A 22,162-nucleotide genomic window follows, 5' to 3' on the forward strand; every position below is an offset into this window, starting at 1 on the left:
AAGCAGAACAACTATAAGTTTTTTATTTTATCACAAAAAAATAAAATGTATAAAAAACAAAGAAAAGAGTAAGAAAATGAGTATAGTCATAGAAAAAGTTAAAATTATAATATAGTATTTGTCAGTTAAAATAAAACTTTTTGCTTAAGTCATTGCTAACAATTCAAATCTCTCCGAGGCAATTCTAAAGTATAAATTAAGGTAGTATTGTTAAGTTGAAACACAATATTTTTAGTTTTGATGTCAACAATACAATTCAATTTTTCACAAAAACGATTGTTTCCATTGTTAAGTTCAATGTCAACAATTCAAATTTTTCTGAGGCAACTCTTAACCTCTAATTATTATTTTTTTTTTATGTACACATTTCTAAATGTCAGTATTCAACCACAAAACAACTTAAAGTCCTCAAATTTAGCATGAAGTTGTAAAATGTAATGAAAGAGGGTCATAGCAATAATGAAAGTGGAAGTAAAGTTAGTACTGTAAAATTAAAACAATATTTTTAATTAATGAGCCAAGTTCTTCAAGAAGCAGTTGTAGAAGTAGGTTGTTTATTTAAAACTTTTTATAGAATTTCTTTAAGAACACAATTGCTAATTTGGGCATTTGGCAATACAACACTTTTAGAATTGAAGGATTTGTTACGTCAAGCGCTCAGGTATCATAATTTTGATCTAGTTGCGCTTCTATGTCATTTTGATTTATGTTGCTAAGTTAACCTTCAAAAAATTCTATGGCTGGCAACAGCATTTTTATTTTTTAAGTTGTTTATTTTTATTTCTTTTAGAATTCGATATTTTTTTAGCGAAATGTTTTTTAACCTAACAGAATTCTTAGCCGTCTGTTTTCTCTATGAATGAAGAAAATAAAGTAAATATTTAACTGTTGTGAAAGGAATCCTATTTAGTTGTACAAAGTACTTCTGCCAAAATTTGGGAGCCACGTAAGAGAATTATATATATTAGATCAGAAACACATCATTAAAAGGCAGAATGCTTTGGTGTTTTCAAAACAAAGCAAACGTTGCCACCGGCGGAAAAGAAATACAGCCGAAATTTGGGAGCCACGTAAAAGAATTATATATAATAGATAAATTGTTTATGAAATGTATGCTTGAAATTTGGTAACCCTTAAAACTCAAAAAAATTCCCACAAACAAGAATTTCAATCTGAAACATAATTTCTTTCCTAAAATTTCATATAACAAATTATTGTGTTTAAACATATAATTGTATACATATATTGTACAGTGCACAAAATTAAAAAAACTGACCACCCTTAATAACTTTTGATCTAATGATCGGATCTTCACCTTCTAGGACTTAATCTTAATATTCAAAGGGGTAACCTCAAATATGCTAATTAATAGCTGCAGAAAACATTTTAAGATATGAAATCAGACAAAAAAACGCACTTTCTCTGTATAAATATACCTTTTTTTTCGATGGATTCGAATTTCTTAACCCAAATTAAAGGGGGGTAGATTGGAAATATAGTTCCATCAATAGTTTGATCAGAGATCGGTCGAAAGTTTGGACCCCTTAATGTTTATTTTACTTTCTGCAAATTTTGCTATATCTCGAGGACTTGTTAAACGAGTCGAAAACTTTTCACACGGAGTTATAAATTCGTTTTTTCCAAAGATACAATATAGCTTTTAGTAAATATTTATTATTATTTATTTTTTTATTTAATAATGAACTAAAAAATTTCGATTTTGAATGTATAATTTTTTACGTCATTTTCAAAAACGTGATTTTACATAGCAAAATCGGCCGACTAGTTCCAGAAGAATCATATTTTTTGTGGATTTGGCTAACATAACATGAGTGGGTTTTTCTAAAATTAGTTCTCCCTGTCTTGCCAGAAAAAAAGTGCCGCAAAAATCCTCTATGAGCCCAAAAATGTAAAGGCCTTAATAATGAAGAATAGTTACCCTTTCTAGTGAGAAAAAAGTGCCATAAATTCCCTCTAAGAGACCTTAATATGAAGAATTCTATATGTACCTTATAATTATAGTTCATCTTCGTTATCAACACTTCGTAAATATTTTAAATAAGGATTTTGAGGGCTTTCTCCTCCACAAAATTGTTATTAAATAATGATTATAAATTTATTTGATTGCCTTAAGTGGTAGATAAAGAAAATACTAATTATAGTTTTATACAAAGATTACATTTCCCACTCTGTGTTACAAACGTATTCGATTGCGTTTTCTAAGCTGTGAAAAGCATCTCAAAGTTGAAAATAAAAAGTAAACGGAAAAAAAGTGTTAGAAAAACTATTTAATTATTTTAGAGAGAAATGAAATAAGCTCTTACAACTCGTAAATATTAAACTATTCATGAATATTTACTTTAGTTTCGTTAAAAAGAAAAAAAAATAAGTACGCGTGAATATTATGGATGTATGACTATTCATAAAATCTTGATATTTAAAAACTCTTTTACGAAAACAAACCACAATGAAATGACATTTTTACAAGTTCTTGCGCTTTTCTGCCTTGTTGTATATTAGCCTATAACAGTGTTTCCCTAACGTATGACTTTTGTGTACCCTTTCTAAATTTTTCGTAACGCTGTATGTCACTAATAAAAAAATGAATGTATTTTTTTTTAAAAATATGTTAATTTTTATTTTTTGGTACAAAGTTTTGTTAATAATTTTATTTGCATCAGTGAGAAGGATGATATTGTTTTTGCTGTGATAACAGTTCATCATAATTCACTTCTCTTGTGGTCAATTTTAGTCTGAGATGCGATTCCACATCCAATAATTTTTTTTTTTTTACTTAATGTCCACGAATGCTGAAACAGCGAGTTCACATAAATATGAAGTTGGAAAAGGCAAAATATATTTCACAACTCTTTCTGGTAAGACTTGATACATATTTTACATTTGCAGCCAGAATGATGTTTAAGTACACTCCTCATGTTTATTTTTCAAGAATCCGTCTGAAGCCAATTCCAATAATTGCTCTTCTTCCGCCTGCGACAATCCTTCTGGCATGGATGTTGAATTAATATTAAACGAATCCATTCAATATATTTCTTTAAATCAGGAAAATAGCTTTTCAAGTTCATCTGCAAACTCTCCAAATGCTGTGTTATGCACTTCAGAGTATCAGCATCAACTGTAGTGGCGGAACTTGTTATTATCTCACGAAGAGAGGGAAACGAATCTATTTCTCCATTACTAACTCTTCTTTGCCATAAATTTAATTTTGCGATGGCAGCGTTTACTTTATCATGCACATGAAACAATGTAATTTTTTTACCTTGTAAAGATAAATTCAAACAATTTAAAGCTGAAAATGTGTCAGTTAATCCAAGTAACACCTATTATTAGATAAAACCATAAAATCGGCAAAATCTAACGTTATCTTGCACAACTTATAATGTTCATACAAGAGGTCGCTGTTTGCTCTGCATTATATAATATTAGATTCTATGCAAACTAATTTTATCTAGCGTTCGCCGTAATATTATTTTGCATTAGTTTTAACGCTATATAATATTACATTTAGGTTTTTCTGATATTATCTTGCGTTGCTTTTTATTTTTGGAGTAAGCAAGAGTAAGATTTGGATGATTTTGGGAGAAACAAGGCAACTTTTAGGTATAGAATTTGAAAAAATTAATGGTCATTTAGTAATCCACCAGAAAGAATATATAGAGAAGCCTTTTAGCAAGTGGTATAAGGTACAACAGACCCATAGTTTCATTGCCATTAGCTAAAGGATCAAATTTGTCGATGCAGGATTGCCCACAAACAGAAATAGAGAAAGCTGAAATGGAAAATATTCCATACCGAAGTGTTCTTGGATTTGTATCTTTTATGGCAAGTAGGACAAGACCTGAAATATCTTATGCTGTTAACATTTTATCACAGTATCAAGAAAATCCTGGTATCAAATGCAGGCAAGCTCTACTGAAACTATTAGAGTACCTGCAATATACAACTGAAAATCTAGATTTGTCAAAAATCTCAGATTTGTCAATAAAGTGCTACACTGATGATGACCATGCATCAAGCAGAGAGGACAGAGTGTCAATAGGAGGAACTATTGTATATGCAGGTGATATTCCTATCTTGTGGAAAACTTTTAAACAGAAAAGGGTTTCAATTTCTACCATGGAGGCTGAGTGTATTTCTTTATTAGAGTCAGCCAAGGAGTTAGTGTGGTTAAAAAATGTGCTAACTGATAAAAAAAACTCAAATTGGACATACCAAGCTGTGAATTGTTTTGTGATAACTGTGCTGCTATTGATTTTTATAAATCTGAATGATCTAAACTGAGCAGTGGATGATAAATAAGAAAGATGTCACTACTTTCGAGCTACTAAGCTGCGCAGCAGTGGTAATTATAAAAGATGTCATTACGTTTGAACTATTAAAGGGTTAAATTTCTTGTTCATGGTAACCCGCTCTGAAGCATTCTCTTTTCTAGGAGGTACTAGAGGTGGCTCAGACAAATGTTTAAGAAGGATTACTGGGGCTCCCAGGTTTATGAAAACAAAAGATTCAAGGAAAGATCTCAAAGTTGATCGCATCAAGGACCAAATTGCTCAGCTTTTCTTAAAGATGCAATTAACTGTGAGAAGTGCAAAGATAAAAAGATTTTTGACTTCGATTTAATTGAAGACAACATTAAATGCAGTCCGGCAACTGCGTTATTTTTATCAGATCAAAACGCTTCAGCAAGTAGCTGTAATCTTGTAAATACCTGCATTATTCTGGGAACTTATGTTATTCTGTATGTTATTCCAGGAAAATTTTAATTTGGTTGAGACATCTCCCTGTGCACCATTTGAAGCTTGGGATTAAACCCCTGAGGATATCGAGATCATTTCCTCCTCATTCGTTATTTTCAGTCAAGCAAATCATATTTTCACTAATCAGTGATTCGTAATTTGCTTACCCAAGTCACATGTGCTTAACCAAATTATTATTATATCCCAAATAGATGAATGCGCTAAAGCCCTTCTCATTTCTGGTACTCAGATCTAGATAATAACACATAAGCATTTTTTACGGATAAGTACTAAATTTTGTTGCACCCGAGCAGAGGAACCACACGTCTCCCAATAAGGCGGACCGGGTTCAAATCCCAGGAATGGCTGGTAGATACGAGTCTCTTGCAGACAGACTAACCGTGGGAGGTTTTCCTCTCCATGTAACGCAAATGCTGGTTAGTTCCATCAAAAAGCTAGTTCCGCAAATACGGGTTTCTACCAATACATGACCCAGGAGTTAGCTTGTCTTCTGAATTGGGTACAAAATGACAAGTCCACGGAGTTGAACATTGGTAGTTGTGAACTCAAAATTGGATCGGCTGCTTAACGACGGTTATAAAATAAAATATTTTTACTGTGGCAGCAATAAAAGTTACGATTTATATTTTTTCCAGATGTTGGGGAAAAAATATTTGAGCACAACAGTTTATGTTTACTAAAATTACCCAAAAGCTTTTATTCGATAAAAAAAAAAAATTGTCAACTCGGAAATGCACAACAGAGACAGCCTTGGGTGAATTTTCATTTAAAAAAAAAAAGTTCACAACGACCTTCAAGTGTTATTTTTCATTGGTGAGAAGGTCAACGCTCGAAGGAAAAGTAACACAGTTTAAAACAGAATTCAACCAAATTATCGACTTTTGGTTCGACCCTATGAGACCAAACTTACTCAGGTTAGATATTAACCCAATATGTGCATGGTGTTAATTATATTAATTTTAAACAATGTTTAAAGTGATTAAAAAATTTATCCTTTTAGCTACCATTTTAATGTAAAAAATATTTAAACTGCTTCATTACAAACGTAAAATTAGATCGATATATGCACATAGCACCAATGCGCATAGATAAATCAAAATTTCTTAGATCAATGCTCATAACAAAATAAAAGCATTTTTTAACATTTGAAGCGTTTGATAGATACAGTGAAATTATGGTTTTATGGCCACCCGATAAGATGTACCAGAGAAAATTGCTTAATTGTGGTAAATTTTGATTATTGTAAATAAGCTTCGTACAACAGTATCATGCTGAATGATTCTAAATACAAATGATCTTCGTTTTGCCAGAATGAACTCATAAAAACATGTTTTGCTTTGACCCTTGGCACTCCGAGTACTTTAAAATGCTGTTTGAACTAATATAACCACTAAATCATTTTAAAATACATAAAAACGTGTTTTTTTCTTCAAAATTTTTAAAATTCTTAGAATAATATAGTTACTAAATAATTAAGGTATAAAAAAATTTAATATTAGAGTAGTGACTGTTGATGGCACCTGAAAGGGTGACATCGGAGAGAAAATTGTTATTCTAATGACATAAAGCCACCGACGGCAACAAGTAACAATAAATTTACACAGCTGCCAACCTGTTATCAGAACATATTTATTTAAATAATTAGAGTGATAGCAAGTTTTATGATTTATCATATTATATTATTGATTTAATAAATTTAATTTAGAATAATTTTGTCCGCCACTACAACAATCAACTACATGCAAGTGAGGGCAAAATTAAACAAATTAAGATTACCTTAAATCGTTATTTAGATGTCGCTTGAAATATTCCACCACTGAAGAATTCGTATATTTAAAATTCGATTTCTAAGGAATTGTGCGGCCAATTTCGTTCAAAGTTTGCAATTTTCCATATAAAATTACTTTATTTAAAAGTGGTGTAAAAATTTATATACCTTACGATTGCTGCTACCTTTATATTTTAGGTGTTGGAAATCATAATCCTTCGAAGAAAAGGTGCGTTTATTTAAAGAAAGTAGTTTTTGTGTCCCATTTCATGACTTAAAATATCGTCTGCACAAATTAATTAGCATTTTTGAGATCACCCTCTCGAACCATTGAGATTGAATCCTAGTTATTTGAAAATCCGATCATTAAATCAAACATTGTCCAAGGTGTTTCGTTTATTTATTATTATTTATATTTATTTGAGCACTGGGCAATCTACAATCGCAGTTGCAAATTTAATGTTAGAATAAAATTTGAAAATTCAATTTATATTTTACAATTAACGATGTACAGCTGACCCAATTCTGAGTCAACGACTATCAATGTTTAACACCATACCCTTGTAATTTCGAACCCATCCCAGAAGACAAAGGATCATGGATCAAGCCCAAGGCTAAACTAGTCTGCGTAGAGGACTTTTTGATGGAACTAATCGGCGTGCACGTTATATAGAGAGGAAAACCACGAAAGCCTCCCGCTGTTATGTCGAAGGCCAGAGAATTCTAACTAATGATTCGTCAGGTTATTTTACGTCAGCTCGGTCGCTGGTACGAGTCGGAAACTGAATTCATATCAACCAGCCACCGCTGGGATTCGAGCCTGGTTTACCTCATTGGGAGGTGAACGCTCTCTCCCTTGAGTCACTATGACTCAAAATCTGAAATTTGCAAAAGTTTGCACTTCGACAAAAATCTGCTACATACGAACCCTGTTATTTATGGTCAAAAATCTCAAACAAAATTCAATCATAGCACAATATTTTCTAAGGCTGGCTACAGACAATATTTATTATATAAAACGCTAATACGTACGTATGTATGTATCAATAAAACCGATGATATTTCTTTTCTCGCGCTGGCAACAGTTTTCATTTTTAATTGATTGGATTCGGCGCGCAAGAGCACGTAGTGAGCAACGAGATAACAATAACCAGAGTGAGCATTATCAGGTTGTTCAATTCAGATTCATGCACTAAAAAAATGACAATATTTAATTTAAACTCAATTAGGAATTAATTAATTGAAGTGAGAATGCTTTAAAAGGCCGCTGTTGAATTGATATTTCTCTACTGGGAGCTACTTAAACGTCTAAGTGTTTGTATTGAATGCATTGAATTTTTTTTATATTTCGCGTTTATTTATGCATTGAATTTTCACGCTTTAAAATGCAGAATATTAGTGAAGCAATATCTGATAATTTATTTTGCTAATATGTTTCTTATTTAGCTAATGTTTTGATTTTTTCACCATGTACAATCTAAATAGCTAATATACTTTTTTAAAAGCCAATAAGAACATGGGTAGAATTCTTCTACATAAGTACAATACTGTGTCTTTGATGATAAAATACTATGTCTTTGATGATAATATATTATGTCTTTGTGCTAGAACATTGTGTTCATTGGCGAGCGAGCGCAGCGAGCCATGGTTCACGGCGTGAACCACATAGGATTGCGTAGCGATTCTCGGGGGTTGGCGAGCAGGGGGCGGAGCCTCCTAGTTTATAGTAAGCCCCGAGTTATGTCAGGATAATAATAATTGCGAAGTATGCATATCCGCGGTAACTAGGGATTATAAACTAAGTGATTAAGGCATCCCTGCCTGCAAAAAAAATCTCCAATTAAAGCTGAAGTTAGTTGAAACCAAAAGAAATACATCGTCGGCGTGCTTTTTATTCAAGGCATAGCTTGAAATGCGTGTTTAAGAAACTGTGTCTATTTTCTTAAACACTCATTTCGAGCTGTGTAAATATTCTTAAACGCGCATTTCAAGCTGTGTCTAGGATAAAAAAATAACTCATCGATGTCATAACTGCCACCGTTAAAATTACAGTCAATATTTAATTATAAAATTTTACACACAAATTGGCTTAAAATGTAAATGTATTTTTTTATTGTATGGAAAGAAAAACAGAGTTACTAATATCTTCTTTATTTTTACTCAAATGTGAATTTCTTCATTAATACATAATTACACAACAACTATATTATGTACAAGATAAATAATCTACAACATATCAGGATACATACTGATGTAAATCACAGCTTGATGGTAACAGCAGGTAAAAATTTTGATCTGAATTCAACAACATTATACACAACACATTTAATTACTGGAAACAATGGCTATTTTGCATTCTTAATATTTTAAGATTCTTGAAAGCATAATACATGCATAATGCAATGTCTTGAAAGTATATAGAAAAAAAAAAGTTGTTAGATAAAATTAATTTTTTACTTCATCAGTTAAATTTTTTTACCAAATGTAAACACTTGTTAAAGAAATCAAAATTAGACATATAATAATTTAGGAATTTTATCTTCAAAAATATAACATCAAACAACAAAACATTTACCACTTAATTTGCAATTGAATAATGGCTAAAATCAATATAATAAATTATAGTACTCAATAATGACTAATTTATAGCAAAACACAATTTATAAAACTTAAAATATGGGTACTAATCATAAATCCTCTCAAATTTATCAATGTAATAAAACTAATATATGATTATTATAACATACAACCAATTATTTTACGCAAAAAAAAATAATAAATGATTAAAAATAATTCTGAAATTAAATTGTTTAAATTCAATTAAAAGATTTTTAAATAAAATATCAATCATTTTAATTTTATGATAAATATAATATATAATATACTCATAAAATTGAATTTGTATGATTTGAAAAGCAAAAAATTTAATTTATTTTTTTAACAGTTATTTGCAGCTAAGTACAGAGAGTAAAATAAAAAAGGAACATTATAACAACTTTTGATTTAGTGTTCAAATTTTTTTGCAGGATGTACCACATATAGTTTGTCTATGGTAAGAACTCCCCCCGCCACAAAATATGGGGCTTTCTGCTGCTATGGAAACAAGAATAACGCATTTCTCTTCACTTTAGGGACACATCTCTTCACAATGAACCGAGGGAAAAGAATTTCTTTCTCCCGCCGATCCGTTCCAAAACCTGTCCTAAACAGTGACCCCACCTCACGTTATACCTCGTTACCATAGTCAGAGCCACGGATCCAGAAAAATGGAGGGGAGTTCTTACTTTAGACAAACTATATTTAGATTTTTGACTCTCAAAATATGGGGTGCTGACAAAAATTCAAAAATCGTTGTCTTTACACATAAATCAGAACAGTGTAAAGTTTGGGCCACTCACTGAAAATTTCACTTAATGCGTATTGCATAATAAAGTTTTTAAGAACCAATGACCAAAAGTAAATAGCACTAATTAAGCACCATCAATAAAATAAAAAAATAAGATTTGTGAAAAACATGTAAAGGTGATAAAAAATCTAACTATTTTTTTCGGATAAAGATTTCTTAACTATTCTTATGCAGTTACCCTAACTAATAAATCCTAAAAAGTCACGAATGTATTCCCTAAAACTATAGGTACCATTTCAAAAGTACAAAATATTTACGCATCATCAATTCAGGCACAAAATTAAATAGAAATTCATTTTATAGGGATGATGAGTTATAAAAATATAAATTCATTCTTAAAAAATATATTTGTATCCAAGTTACCAAGTAAATACCATATATCCAAAAAATGACCGAGATTGAATAAAAAGAAACAAAAACGCACGTGGAAAGAATCATATGTTATGCTTAGGTAACCAAATACTGACTCTCACTTTCAAGCTTCAAAATTGGTAACAAAATTCTTCAACAGAGAGCGCTGTTAACCAGAAAACTATAAAATGATGTTTTTGTTGCATGTCAGACCATTCCAACTGAAATATTTGCATAAACCTCTGTTCATAGTAAAAACATTGTTTTACAATCTTTCACGTTAAACAGCGCTATCTAATGACATACTTTATAACTAATTTAAACTTTGTGAGAATAATTTTCTCTTTACCCAAGCAAAAAGCAGCGTTTTATCACTTTCCTTTTTTTTTTTTTTTTCCATCTACTAATTTTCCAAATTGTCGGCCATTTTTTGAGCATAACGATTCACAGGATAAATAATGAAGAGGAAAATTTAAATAAAATAAATTATTAATTTCTTTTTTTTTTTTTTTGTTTTAAAACCTACATCTTAAAGAGCAAAGTCTAACATGTTTCTAATTGTATGTCTCTCATTTTGTACATTTATACAAAAAGAATTACAGGACAAAATATATTTAAATGGATCAATGTATTTTTACATTTCAAACATCTCCTAATACTATATGTGGAAGCACTGTTTTTTAAAAAATGCATTCTTGAGCATGCTTTCGTTTTTTTATTAAACTTTATCAAAAAGTTAAATTTGTTTACAGTTTTTAGTTCAATAAGTTTATAAATTATTTAATTTATAAAGAGAAAAGTAATAAAATTTGAAATTAGACTCCGAGAAAAATTATATTTAATTTACCGTCCTTTTAAAAGAATATATATAAATTTTTTATATGAGATATTTTAAGATATGAGAAAAAAGTTTTAGCAGGTAAGCTACTAGCTAAAAATTTGAAAAAAAAAAATGCCAGAACAAACAATTTCTCAAGAAATAATAATTACAAGGAAAAATAAATATTCAAATCATATTAAATAATAAGTTATTATTCACTAAATTTGATAAGAGCACCATTGATTTCATATTTCATTTAAACATTTCACGGAACAATTACAATGCTAATAATAAAAAAAACTTTTAAGATTACTTCACCTAAAATCTTTGATCACTTACTTCATAAAAATATCTTAAATTAATGAAAAACAACTCATATGCGACATTCATTTACAACATGGGAAATCAACTACAGTCGTCTCACTTGATTGAATACCGGGAAATCTTGTTTATATGGATAAAATTTAATGAAACCGAATTATTTATGAAATCAATGTTTAATTTTTTAACTTTAATGAAGATTCAAGGTTGCCTATTCCTGGTTGCCTATATTTAGAATAGCGTTGATGATTATCATCTGCTTAATTTTTAACTTTGATCTAGTTTATAAAATTAAGTGGCTATGGTAATTTTCTTAAGAGCTTGTTCCTTCTTTTTCGTGGCGAAGAAACAAATTGGCTTTGAGTTATTTATTTTTTAGCATTAATATATTCATACTAACTCCATTTTATATCTTCGAGTGTTTCGAGTTTTACTGATGTAAGCTATTATTTTATATTTTTGTAAATAGAACTGTAAAATAAATCATTTTATGTGTTGTAAGTTGTTTATAGAATAATCAAGAACACTGACATGATTAACTAATTCTGATTCGAAGTGCAAAACGGAATAAATAGAATGTAGAATTTAATGGCTCAGAAGCTTCTTAAATCTACCAAACGTAATGTAGTAAAAACAAAGAGTATTAAAACTCAAGTCCAATAAAAGCAAAATAAAAAAGGAAAGAATTAAAGTAAAAAGAGAAAAAGTAACTAGGGTATCTCGGAGACATGGAATCAACATTTACTGACCCTCTTACGGTACATACGAATAATATCGGTAGAACATCTAAAAATGTGTACAAAATTTTTTTTTTCTAATTACCAACGATATATATGCATTAACAAGGGTGTTAAAATGTAAACAACAACTATTAATGGTTATGCACTGTAAAATATGAAAGTGGCATCATGAATAAATTCATAAATATATTACAACCATCAGAAAAAAAAATTATAAATGCAGGTACCTGATTTATAATATGTTTATCATTACGTTTAATATAATAAAAATATGTCTAAAATTACTTTTAATATATAATTTTTACTAATTCAAGTTAAACATTTATTACTATTTTAAAACTAGATATCTAATAAATGCTCGAATCTATATTTAAAAATTTATTTTATCGAAATGCGTTAATTAACCCCCAAGATACACAAAACAAAATCTACATATTTACATATATAACAACAAAATCTACATATCTACATACATAACAACAAAATCTACATATATAAATAACAATGATAATTTAGAGCTAATTTGATTTTTAATAGTCAAACCAATAAATAAGGCTTTTCAAATAAAAATTCAATTGGTTTTGATACCCTTATTTATCCCCTTGCCTCAGTTTGGAATTTTCAATAGGTTTGATTTTATTATTTTTATTTTTGACAAGAAATCAAATGCAGCCATCGTATACTTTGTATTGTAGATCATTGGATATATTATTACATTTTTTTAGTGTTTTCCATTATTGCCAACATTTTTGATTACCATTAATTGATCAGATTTCTGTTCTTTGGCTTGGTAAGAGTTGCTACTCCTGAAATTCAGAATTTACTTTTTTTTTCTTCATTTTTGACAAGAATTGTAAAAATATGCATTTAGGACGATCCTTACAGAACATCGTATATTTAACTAAAATAGCATGACAGAATTATACGAATTCTGTTAATATATGAAAAAAAATTAAAAGTTATGTTTCAGGCTGCTTTCAAAATAATGTTCTGTAGATGCTCTGTAAAGGAATGATATCGTAGATGCATCTTTCTGACTAGACATCATTTTGCACAACTAATTTGTAACACACGAGCAAAGTTACAACAATGATATTTTACATGAAAGTTTCAACAATGGTGCAACATTGTTTCAAGAGAATGAAGAATCCTTCTTTTTCTCTGTCTCACTCTTACCATAAAAAGTTGAAAGTCTCTGAAGCTCGCTTTCCAATGAAGCTTTCTAAAATGATAAACATATTAGAGAAAATATATCAGAGATCCAAAAAAAAAAATTTAAAGATTATAAGCCAATATTAAAGATTACATATTAGCATCCTTATGAGCTTTAGCAGAGAAATTATTTAATAAATATGATTGTAAAATATTGACTCCAATTTTTTCATGCATTATAAGATGTTGATTATTTTATTATTGTTGTGTTGTGACCGATTGTTTAAGATCTAGCTGCAAGCTAGGCCTTATCCATGAGGTCATGAATCCTCAAAAAATTCATAAACAATAGGAGGTGTGGTTAAAAAGTCCTTGTACAAAAGCTCCACGAAGTGGAGAAGATGTTCTAGTCGTGCGTTGGCCTACATTTGGGGCACATGTTACTGTGAATAACCAAAATCAGGAGAATGCTGATTTTCACTGGTGAATGTCAACAATCACATAGTCACCAGGATATTTTAAGAGACACTCGAGTAACTACTAAATGTCCCCATTCATCTGTTAGGTAGGGAGTGATAGAGAAGGTGATAACAGATCTCAGTATATAATGCGCTAAGATGATGTGTTTTTGTTGTTGTTGTTTTAAGTGTTATTTTCAAAGGAGCTGACAAATGCATATATTATACGTGTTAACGTGAATGGCCGAAATCAAGAGAACGTCAAGAATCATATGGTCGCTATGGTGAATGTCCAAAATATTTGCTATATCCGATTTGATATTTATTCATTCGTTGATATTATTATATTTGTTCTATATTTTAATATCTGCTGAGGAATGATTGATTAGGAGAAACATCACTGTTCGGAGTACCGGTTAAATGCATAATGGGCAGTGGCACTGAAACTAAAAAAAAGAACATTGATGTAGGGCATACAAGGCAAATGTATACCGGGCAGTGGCGCTTAACTAGACCTAGTATATATTTTGGACATTTACCAAAGCGATTGTCAACATTCACCGGTGGAAGTCAACAATCACTCATTTTGGCCATTCACAGTAACACAAGATAAGATTTCTGTCCATCAATATATGCAAGGCTACCTATATGACCCCATTTATCCTTATTTAATAGAACTCAAAATGGTTTTAACAAAAGTCCCATGAGAACATATAACAAGGGACCGAGATTGGGCTGTCTACATTTTGTCATGATAGATCTGAATAATTCAGAAAAATTATATATACCTACTTAGAATAAATTAAGGCTGAAAAAATGTAAGCTGAATTGGAAAAACCTATATAGATTGAGCAATAGTTATAAAATATTTAGCGCATATCTGACGATTCAACACAAAATCTGTTTGGGCAAAATACTCTGATTGATAACCATATACCTATTTCTTCCTTTACTTGATCAAGATTTATAAATATTGGTTCTATGATGGCCCAAGTTAGTAAACTTTGATCTATTTTGTGAAGTAAAATTGATTGAGTTGCAACCCCCCCCCACCTATTTAAAGCCAAGCATACTAATTGTATAAAATGTGCTGTCATTCTCATTGAAATAAGCTTCATTTATTTAAATTACATTTATTTAAATTACATTTACATTACATTTAAAAAAAATTTCGTGCTCGAAAAATGACATTTTATTTAAAAATAAAATTGTGCATCTATGCACTAATGAGCAATTCATTGAATAAATCATTTATATTATTTAGAGGCTTTGCCCTTCATTATTTATAGAACTTGCATCTTTAATAGATCATAAAGACATATGGTTAATCTTAAATGGAATAATTATACATTTCAAATTAAGGAACTAGTAAAGTTTCTCAACAGAAAGTGCTAACTCCAATTGAATTACTAACGTTTCATAGATGTCTTCAGAACCCTTCACAATAACAACAATAAAATAAATAAAATTAGTGAAAAATATATGTCGCAGTGTTAATAAAAAAAAAATTTCTGCACCTTTGGCCAGAAATGGATTAAAACAGCTTTAAGAAAATTTTTGAAGTATCACAAGTTGTAACATAGAGAAAAAATTCAAAATTTTTAATTATTAAGAGAAAGTACTATACCTCCTTTGATCCTCTAACAACTATAGAAAATGATCAATACGTTGAATGGCAAAATATAGAAAGTGATAAAATTTGGCTAATTTTTCAATGTGGAAAAAAATACAGATCAAAATGTGACTTTCTATGTATCTGACTATCAAAGGAGTAAAACCATTTACAAAAAATCAAGTTTCAAGATACAGTGAAACCCCATGTTATGGACACTCCTACAAAAAGGATGCCTCTCATTACGGACATGTTTTCAATTCTCTGTAAATCTTCTATGAATAAACCCTTGTGTAACTTCTCAATAAGGCGGACGCTTCCGTAACCTGAAGCGGACAGTCATTTATGCTCTGAAACGCAATTTTTCACCCCTTCATCAATGCTTAAGAATTTGAAGAAGAAAATAATTTCCACTTTAAACTCTAAGGAAAACTATGCAATTTTCCACCATTTTTAAAGCACATAAATTTTTGCTTCATACTCAATTAAAAATATTGTTAAGTTATTTCACTACTAAAGAATTTTGTCACTTTCCTTTGTCTTTACAAAGAAAGGAGAGAAAATGTTGCTGCTCCTGTGAAATATTTCAGACAGCAGCATCTCTTGATCTTTTCATGCGAACAATACTGGCTATGAGACCTTATATGCTCTCAATTCCTTGTCGTACCCACTGAAAATTCTTTTTGACTTCTAATCGATTTGGAGACTGTAGTTTACACAGCTGGGTTAAAAAGAGAGAGCAGAAATCTAGTCATTGAGGTGTTCATACATTTACTCAAACATTTGACAGATGATCAATAGTGAGTGATGAAGATCTCCATAGGCTCCGGAAGCTTGCATTGCTGCTTCTTTTTTTTCATCATGGGAATCTTCAAGAATGTATCACCATGTTTCCTATCAAGTGATTGGAAGGTATTAGGCTGGGGGTAAACCATCTGAGGAAGTGACATATGACTAATTTGAATGTGTGTTTAAATAGAAAAACTTTATTTCTTATTAGTGACATTTAAAATGATGTATAAATATCAAACTTTTTCATATATATTTTTTTTGTATTGAAAAAAGTATTTTTTAAAGTTTAAATAAATAGTTATTGTAGATTATTTAAATATTTATATATCATTACAACATCTCTAAAAACAATTTGCGATGTAAAAAGTCATTATTCTCGTACCAGACAACTCTCGTAATAGGACAATTTTTTCGGTCCAATCAGTGTCCATTTAACAGAGGTTTCACTGTGATTACAAATATAATTTAATAAAATTTCATCATACTTTAGCCATTGTTTTTTCTCTCACGTGGGGAGAAGCTTTTTTCTTGTAGCCACTGTCAGACAACATTTTGTTCAGCTTGTCAAGTTCTTTACGGATCTTGCTCAATTTGTCAACAGTATTACTTTTAATGTCCACTTTTTCCTGTTGATCAAGAAAAGTTTTTTTTAATGCAATAATGTTAAAAGTTTGAAAAATCATGAAAAAGAAAGAAAAAAAACATAGAAAAAAAATGAACTTTAATTCAAACTATAAGGGAACATAAGACCTAATCAATTGCATAGCATGAAAGAAATATTTGGGGTGCACATAATGTTTCTTTTAAAATATAGTTGGTTTTTAAAATTGATCGTACACCATGTATTTCATGATATAAATATATTGAAAGAATTGTATCCATCCTAGTTCATATTTATAATTAAGCTCAATCAGATGCCCTTAGAATCTAAAAAAACTAACAATTTCACTGTGCCTATTAATCTGGCACTTTTTTTATTTTTTATACATTACTTTCAAGTCCAGTGCCAAATCTTTGAAAGTTTTTTGATAATCAAATAAAATAGTTTAGAGCACATTATATGGAAACATGCCAAAACATTGTACAGTGCATTTAAAATTGGTTAATAATAAAAATACAATATTTGACATAAAATGGAATTTATAATGAATTGCCTCACATTTGATCTGAGTCAGAATATTAATTAGTTCAAAACAGGATGTTAGTTCACAAAATAAATTAAAAAGGAGCTAAAAACTTTTAAAAACAGTAAGAAAAACTGTCTTTAAAAATTATTAGACAATGCTAAAGAATAAATACAATTTAAAATTGCACTGTGTTTAAAATATACTAAATAGCTACTAACTACAATTATAAACTAAAAATAATACATAAATTTTGCTGCATTGAAATTTTTGAGTTTGAATTGCAAGAAAACTGTTTAAAAAAATTATTTAAAAATTTTTATTATAAATCAAAATTTTATTATGAACTATTAATCAACATTTTAATAACATTATAATAATTTTACTATTAATCAACGAATCAACTTATTGAATCAATTTTAAAAAATTTTATTATTAATCTTTTGCTTATGGCTGATACCACATATCGACTAACATAACAGCCTCCACCCTGCTGAGTGCTGTAAACAATAGGTTAAATAGTGTTTAAAATACCACTTAAACAAAACTGATAATCATAATGTTATTTGGTTAAAACATTTATAAACTATCTAAAATTATCAGTTATTTAAATTTTTTTTTTAAAACTTTTCCAGAAAAAATTCTGAAGTTAGGGAAAATTATTGAAGGAGTGCTTGTCCCTTCATGTCTCCCTGACATTTTGCCTATGAACATACTTATACGAGGGAAATCTAAACATCTGAATAATTTAAACCCTCTCCTGAACTGAGTAATGACCTCATTTTTTCCCCTACAAAATAAACTTATATCTGCCTTCTACTAGCTGAACAGTACTTGTCCTGGAAATTTTCGTACAATTCACAATAATATATACAGAAAAACAAAAATATGTGAAATCAACTAGAAAAATTGATGTTACAAAAAAAAAAACTCACAAAACAAGAAAAATATCTTAGACTTAATAACACCATACATTTATTCTTTAGACAATATTTTAAATAACTTTTGATCTAATGATATTTACAAAACTTTGAAATTTTATAAAGTTAATAAATGGTGACTTTGTAGCAAATTAAAAACCCTACATTAAAAAACCTAATTTTTCCTAAAAAGTAAAACAGCAATGCTGATTTAAATTCAAAAGATCTGACAAATTATACATTTTTAACTTAATAAAAAATCCATTTGAAAACCAATAACAAAAAGTACACAAAGAAACGATGCAACCATAAACAAATTGTAATTGTTGTTTAATCACATTCAGCTTTGTTTAAAAATGTTTGATAAGTTTATGAAAAAAGAAAATTGAATTAAATTACATAATTAAACATTAATATATGATAAAAGACACACTTAAGAATCAACAAACTTAATAAAGTTAGTAATTAATTAATCATTTTAGTATTAATAGTGAGAATGATACAATTACGGGAATGTTCAAGCAATACAATCTACTAGTATTAATAATGATTCTGAAACCATCTAAACAATAAACAAATCATGTTTTACTAATGAAACAAAGAAATTTTTTGTCATAGATTTTCGAAATTAAATTCAATAGTTCCTCATCTGATGGTGATGTTAACTAAAAAAAACTGTAAATATTGTCAAAATAGCAACAATTTGCATAAACAATGTGGTGCTGCCAGAAGAAAAAATATAACATAGGACTCCGTCATTAATATTTTTGTTTAAATGGGCTGATAAGCACCAGAAAAACACTGTTGCAAACTTTTTAGCTCCATCTGTTGATCAACTTTGACACTAATTTTAAAATTTGGGCAAAATAAAATAACTGGTTTCTTTAGCAGAACAGAAAAAAAAATTTATGTTATTAAATTTTTAAATTTTCAGAAATGTTTGGCATTTACTTTAGTACGCAGTTCTTGTTAAATAACTTAAAATGAGTTCAATGTTTCAAACATTCTAATACAAACCCCAATATCCATTAGAAGCGTGATGCCATGATCACATGTTTGGCACACCCATGTATCCTGTGATGGCTGACTAATGAATTCCTCTTTTGATAGATGAAACGTCACAGATTCCAGTTTGGCGAGAGTAGTAATGAAACTGCCAAAAGGACTCAATGCATTCAGGGTATTTTCTTCATTTGTTGTAATCACCACTAAAATAGTCAATATTAGAACAACATTTCAAATAAAGGAGTTAAAATTAAATAATGAAGTCTCAGATTTAAAAGTAAGAGACTTTTGTTCAGTATCGAAAACAACAAAGGGAATTAAGGTAAAATAAAAAGAAAGAATTTAAAAAAAATTTAAATAAATATTTTTCAAGTGGACCTAAAAAAAATTATTTTATTTCTGTCACACCTAAAATAAAACAAGTAGAGTACATTACTTTTGAAAGGCATTTGGAAAATGTTTGAAGTAAACAATGAAAATAATGCAGAATGAGATTTTTGTTTTAGAATCTAAAAAAAAGTTATTTATATAATATTATAAAATAGAATTATTTTCTCCTTTTTAGTCCACCTGATATCGTGTTTTTCATTATTTTATAATTGTCTCCTTTTTAGTTCATTTAAAAATGTAGTTTTCACTACTTTATAATTTGCTAATTTTTGGTTTTATGTCTAGTTTGGTTTGATTGTTTTTATTTATGTCAGCGGTTAAAATTTTATTGATGATAAAGAAATAAATCTTGAGAACAAAATTTAGTAAACATTTGAACCACAGAACTCCTGTTGATGTTCGAGCATAGTAGTTAGTCAGAAAAAGGTCGACATTTTGGCTGGCAAAAAAAAAAATTATTGCGCTTGTATATTGAGGATACATTCTCATTGAAAAAAACCAAGAAGAAATTGCATCTAGGATAGTCATATAACACAAAGCTTCAGTTAAAATTTAATAGTTCTAGCTATTTGGGTAGTAATCAGATTTTTGAATGATGATTCATAGCCACAAGCAAGATGAATTATGTTTGGTTCTGTTTTGGAAATAGTTGAAACTTACAGAAACAGAGCTACAATAGATATCTAGGAACAATTTTGTAAAAAAAAAAAAAACTATACCGTAAACCATTAGGTACCAAGTTACCCATTATGGAAATCTGTGCGTATTTTTACAGAGAAAGAGTTATGCAATTCAATTACTTGGTTTTTAGAATTTATTTTAATGAGATAGAATTTCAATTACATAACAATTTATTAATAAAATGTTCAACCTCCCTAAAATCAAGGAAATACAATTTTTTCTAAAATATAAAGAGATAGCTAACATTATTAAACATCCAATTAGTTTAAGCTAAAGTGTAACCTACCATTATTTTCATAAAGACACTTTTAGTATCAATACAAAAAGGTGAAATGCGTAAATAACTAAGAAAACTTGGGTGACATCAACAAATAAATTATGAACGCAGATTAAAAAATAATGAATGATAAAAAAAAACAATATGTAGGAAAAAGGCAAATAATTTGCAAACAGTGAATAAAGGAAATTAAATAACTGATTTTGTTAATAAATACTTACATTTAAAAATAATATTATTATCTTTATATGTAAGTATTTATTTACAAAATCAGTTATAAAATATTATTAAACTAACTTAAAATAAATAAAATTAAGTGTACTTATATAATTATTTAATGATTTTTATTATTTCAGCTAGCATTAATGCTTAGAATTGGAAAAACATATCTGACCATGGATCTATCAGCCAGCATGTTATTTTACTTCATTTTATAACCCTCGTTGAGCAGCTGACCTGATTTTTGGGTTTACGCACCACAGCCTTGTAATTTTGAACCCAATCCAGAAGACAAGGGAATTCTTGGATTAAGTATCGGGAGAAATTTGCCTTTGTGGAGGACTTTTGGATGGAACTAACCTACAGATGCGTTACAAGGAGAAGAAACCATGAATATCTCCCACGGTTAGTCGGATGACAAGGGGACTCTAACCCATGATCTGTCTGCCGCTGAGGATATTTTATGTCAGCACTGTGGTCGATGCAAGCCGGATGTGGAATTCGTATCGACCAGCCATCGCTGGGATTCGAACCCGGTTCACCTCATAGGAAGGCAAATGCTCCCTACCCTGAGCCAGCATGTTATGGAACAGTCACATAATGACTTTTTGCTTTTGAATTTCGTTACAATTTTCAGGCGCTGTGGCAATGTGAACTGTGGAATTTATAGACCCTTTTGTTTGACAAAATAATATAAATTTTATCATAATAATAATTATACAATTCTACATAAAGTAAGAATTATCATTCAAATTAATTTTAAAAAAATTCATCACTGACCAGCAGGAGTCATTTTTGTAACTGCGTGTCGAGATTTCAGGGATCTGCATCCTTCTATCAAATCAATAACTGTCAGGACATTTGCTTCCAAAACAGTATTTCGCCATCCTGCAAACTGCATTTGAAAGAAAATATTAGAAAAAATACAATTAAATAAAAACCTTTATTTTGAAAACAAAAAATAGATTTTTTTAATGCTACAAGAGCTGAAACAACTCAACTCTACCTCATCCAAATTTGGATAGGAAGCTGTTGTGACACTGAAGTTTGGCTTAATGCTAGTAATTGCAGCTAATCTTTGATAAAGTTCTTCAGATAAGAAGGGCATCATGGGGGAAATAACCTTCAAAAATGTCTCAATGCAAGTCAGCATTACACGGCATAAGAAGAGGCGACGCTCATCATTTTCTTGTAAAACTGACTTCACATATTCCTAGAATAGAAAAGACATTCATATTATTACTTAAATGAATATTTAGTTTAAAAGGACATTTTTGGACAGAAAAATTTTTTTTTTTACTTACATCAGTTTTTTTAAGTAAATTTAAACACTTTTTACTCAAAACGA

General features: G+C 29.5%; 2 protein-coding genes across 2 annotated transcripts in view; one reads left to right on the forward strand and one right to left on the reverse strand.

Moving 5' to 3' along the window:
- The first annotated feature begins 3,756 nt into the window (after positions 1-3,756).
- On the forward strand, positions 3,757-4,641 carry LOC139425727 (uncharacterized). Its single transcript, XM_071181623.1, has 2 exons — positions 3,757-4,081; positions 4,454-4,641. Exons 1-2 carry the CDS (start codon positions 3,757-3,759, stop codon positions 4,639-4,641), a joined length of 513 nt encoding a protein of 170 aa, XP_071037724.1.
- Positions 4,642-12,930: 8,289 nt separating this feature from the next.
- LOC107439216 (valine--tRNA ligase) overlaps positions 12,931-22,162 on the reverse strand; it is a 43,958-nt gene continuing 34,726 nt past the window's right edge. The window contains exons 21-25 of the mRNA XM_016051733.3: positions 21,821-22,027; positions 21,595-21,709; positions 19,260-19,450; positions 16,684-16,824; positions 12,931-13,406 (exon numbers count right to left, since the gene is read on the reverse strand). Of these exons, the coding sequence (XP_015907219.1) occupies positions 13,317-13,406; positions 16,684-16,824; positions 19,260-19,450; positions 21,595-21,709; positions 21,821-22,027 (744 nt within the window). The 3' untranslated portion in view covers positions 12,931-13,316. The remainder of the gene's footprint in view (positions 13,407-16,683; positions 16,825-19,259; positions 19,451-21,594; positions 21,710-21,820; positions 22,028-22,162) is intronic.

Source organism: Parasteatoda tepidariorum, chromosome 4, assembly GCF_982258835.1.
Source record: "Parasteatoda tepidariorum strain Cologne lab strain chromosome 4, Ptep-v5.0, whole genome shotgun sequence".
Taxonomy (NCBI): Eukaryota; Metazoa; Arthropoda; class Arachnida; order Araneae; family Theridiidae; genus Parasteatoda; species Parasteatoda tepidariorum.

Bases quoted from the DNA above. Each gene is read 5' to 3' on its own strand.
- LOC139425727 (XM_071181623.1), top strand. From the start codon at position 3,757: ATGCAGGATTGCCCACAAACAGAAATAGAGAAAGCTGAAATGGAAAAT. The intron at 4,082-4,453 runs GTGATATTCCTA...TCTCTTTTCTAG, and splicing joins AGGAACTATTGTATATGCAG to GAGGTACTAGAGGTGGCTCA.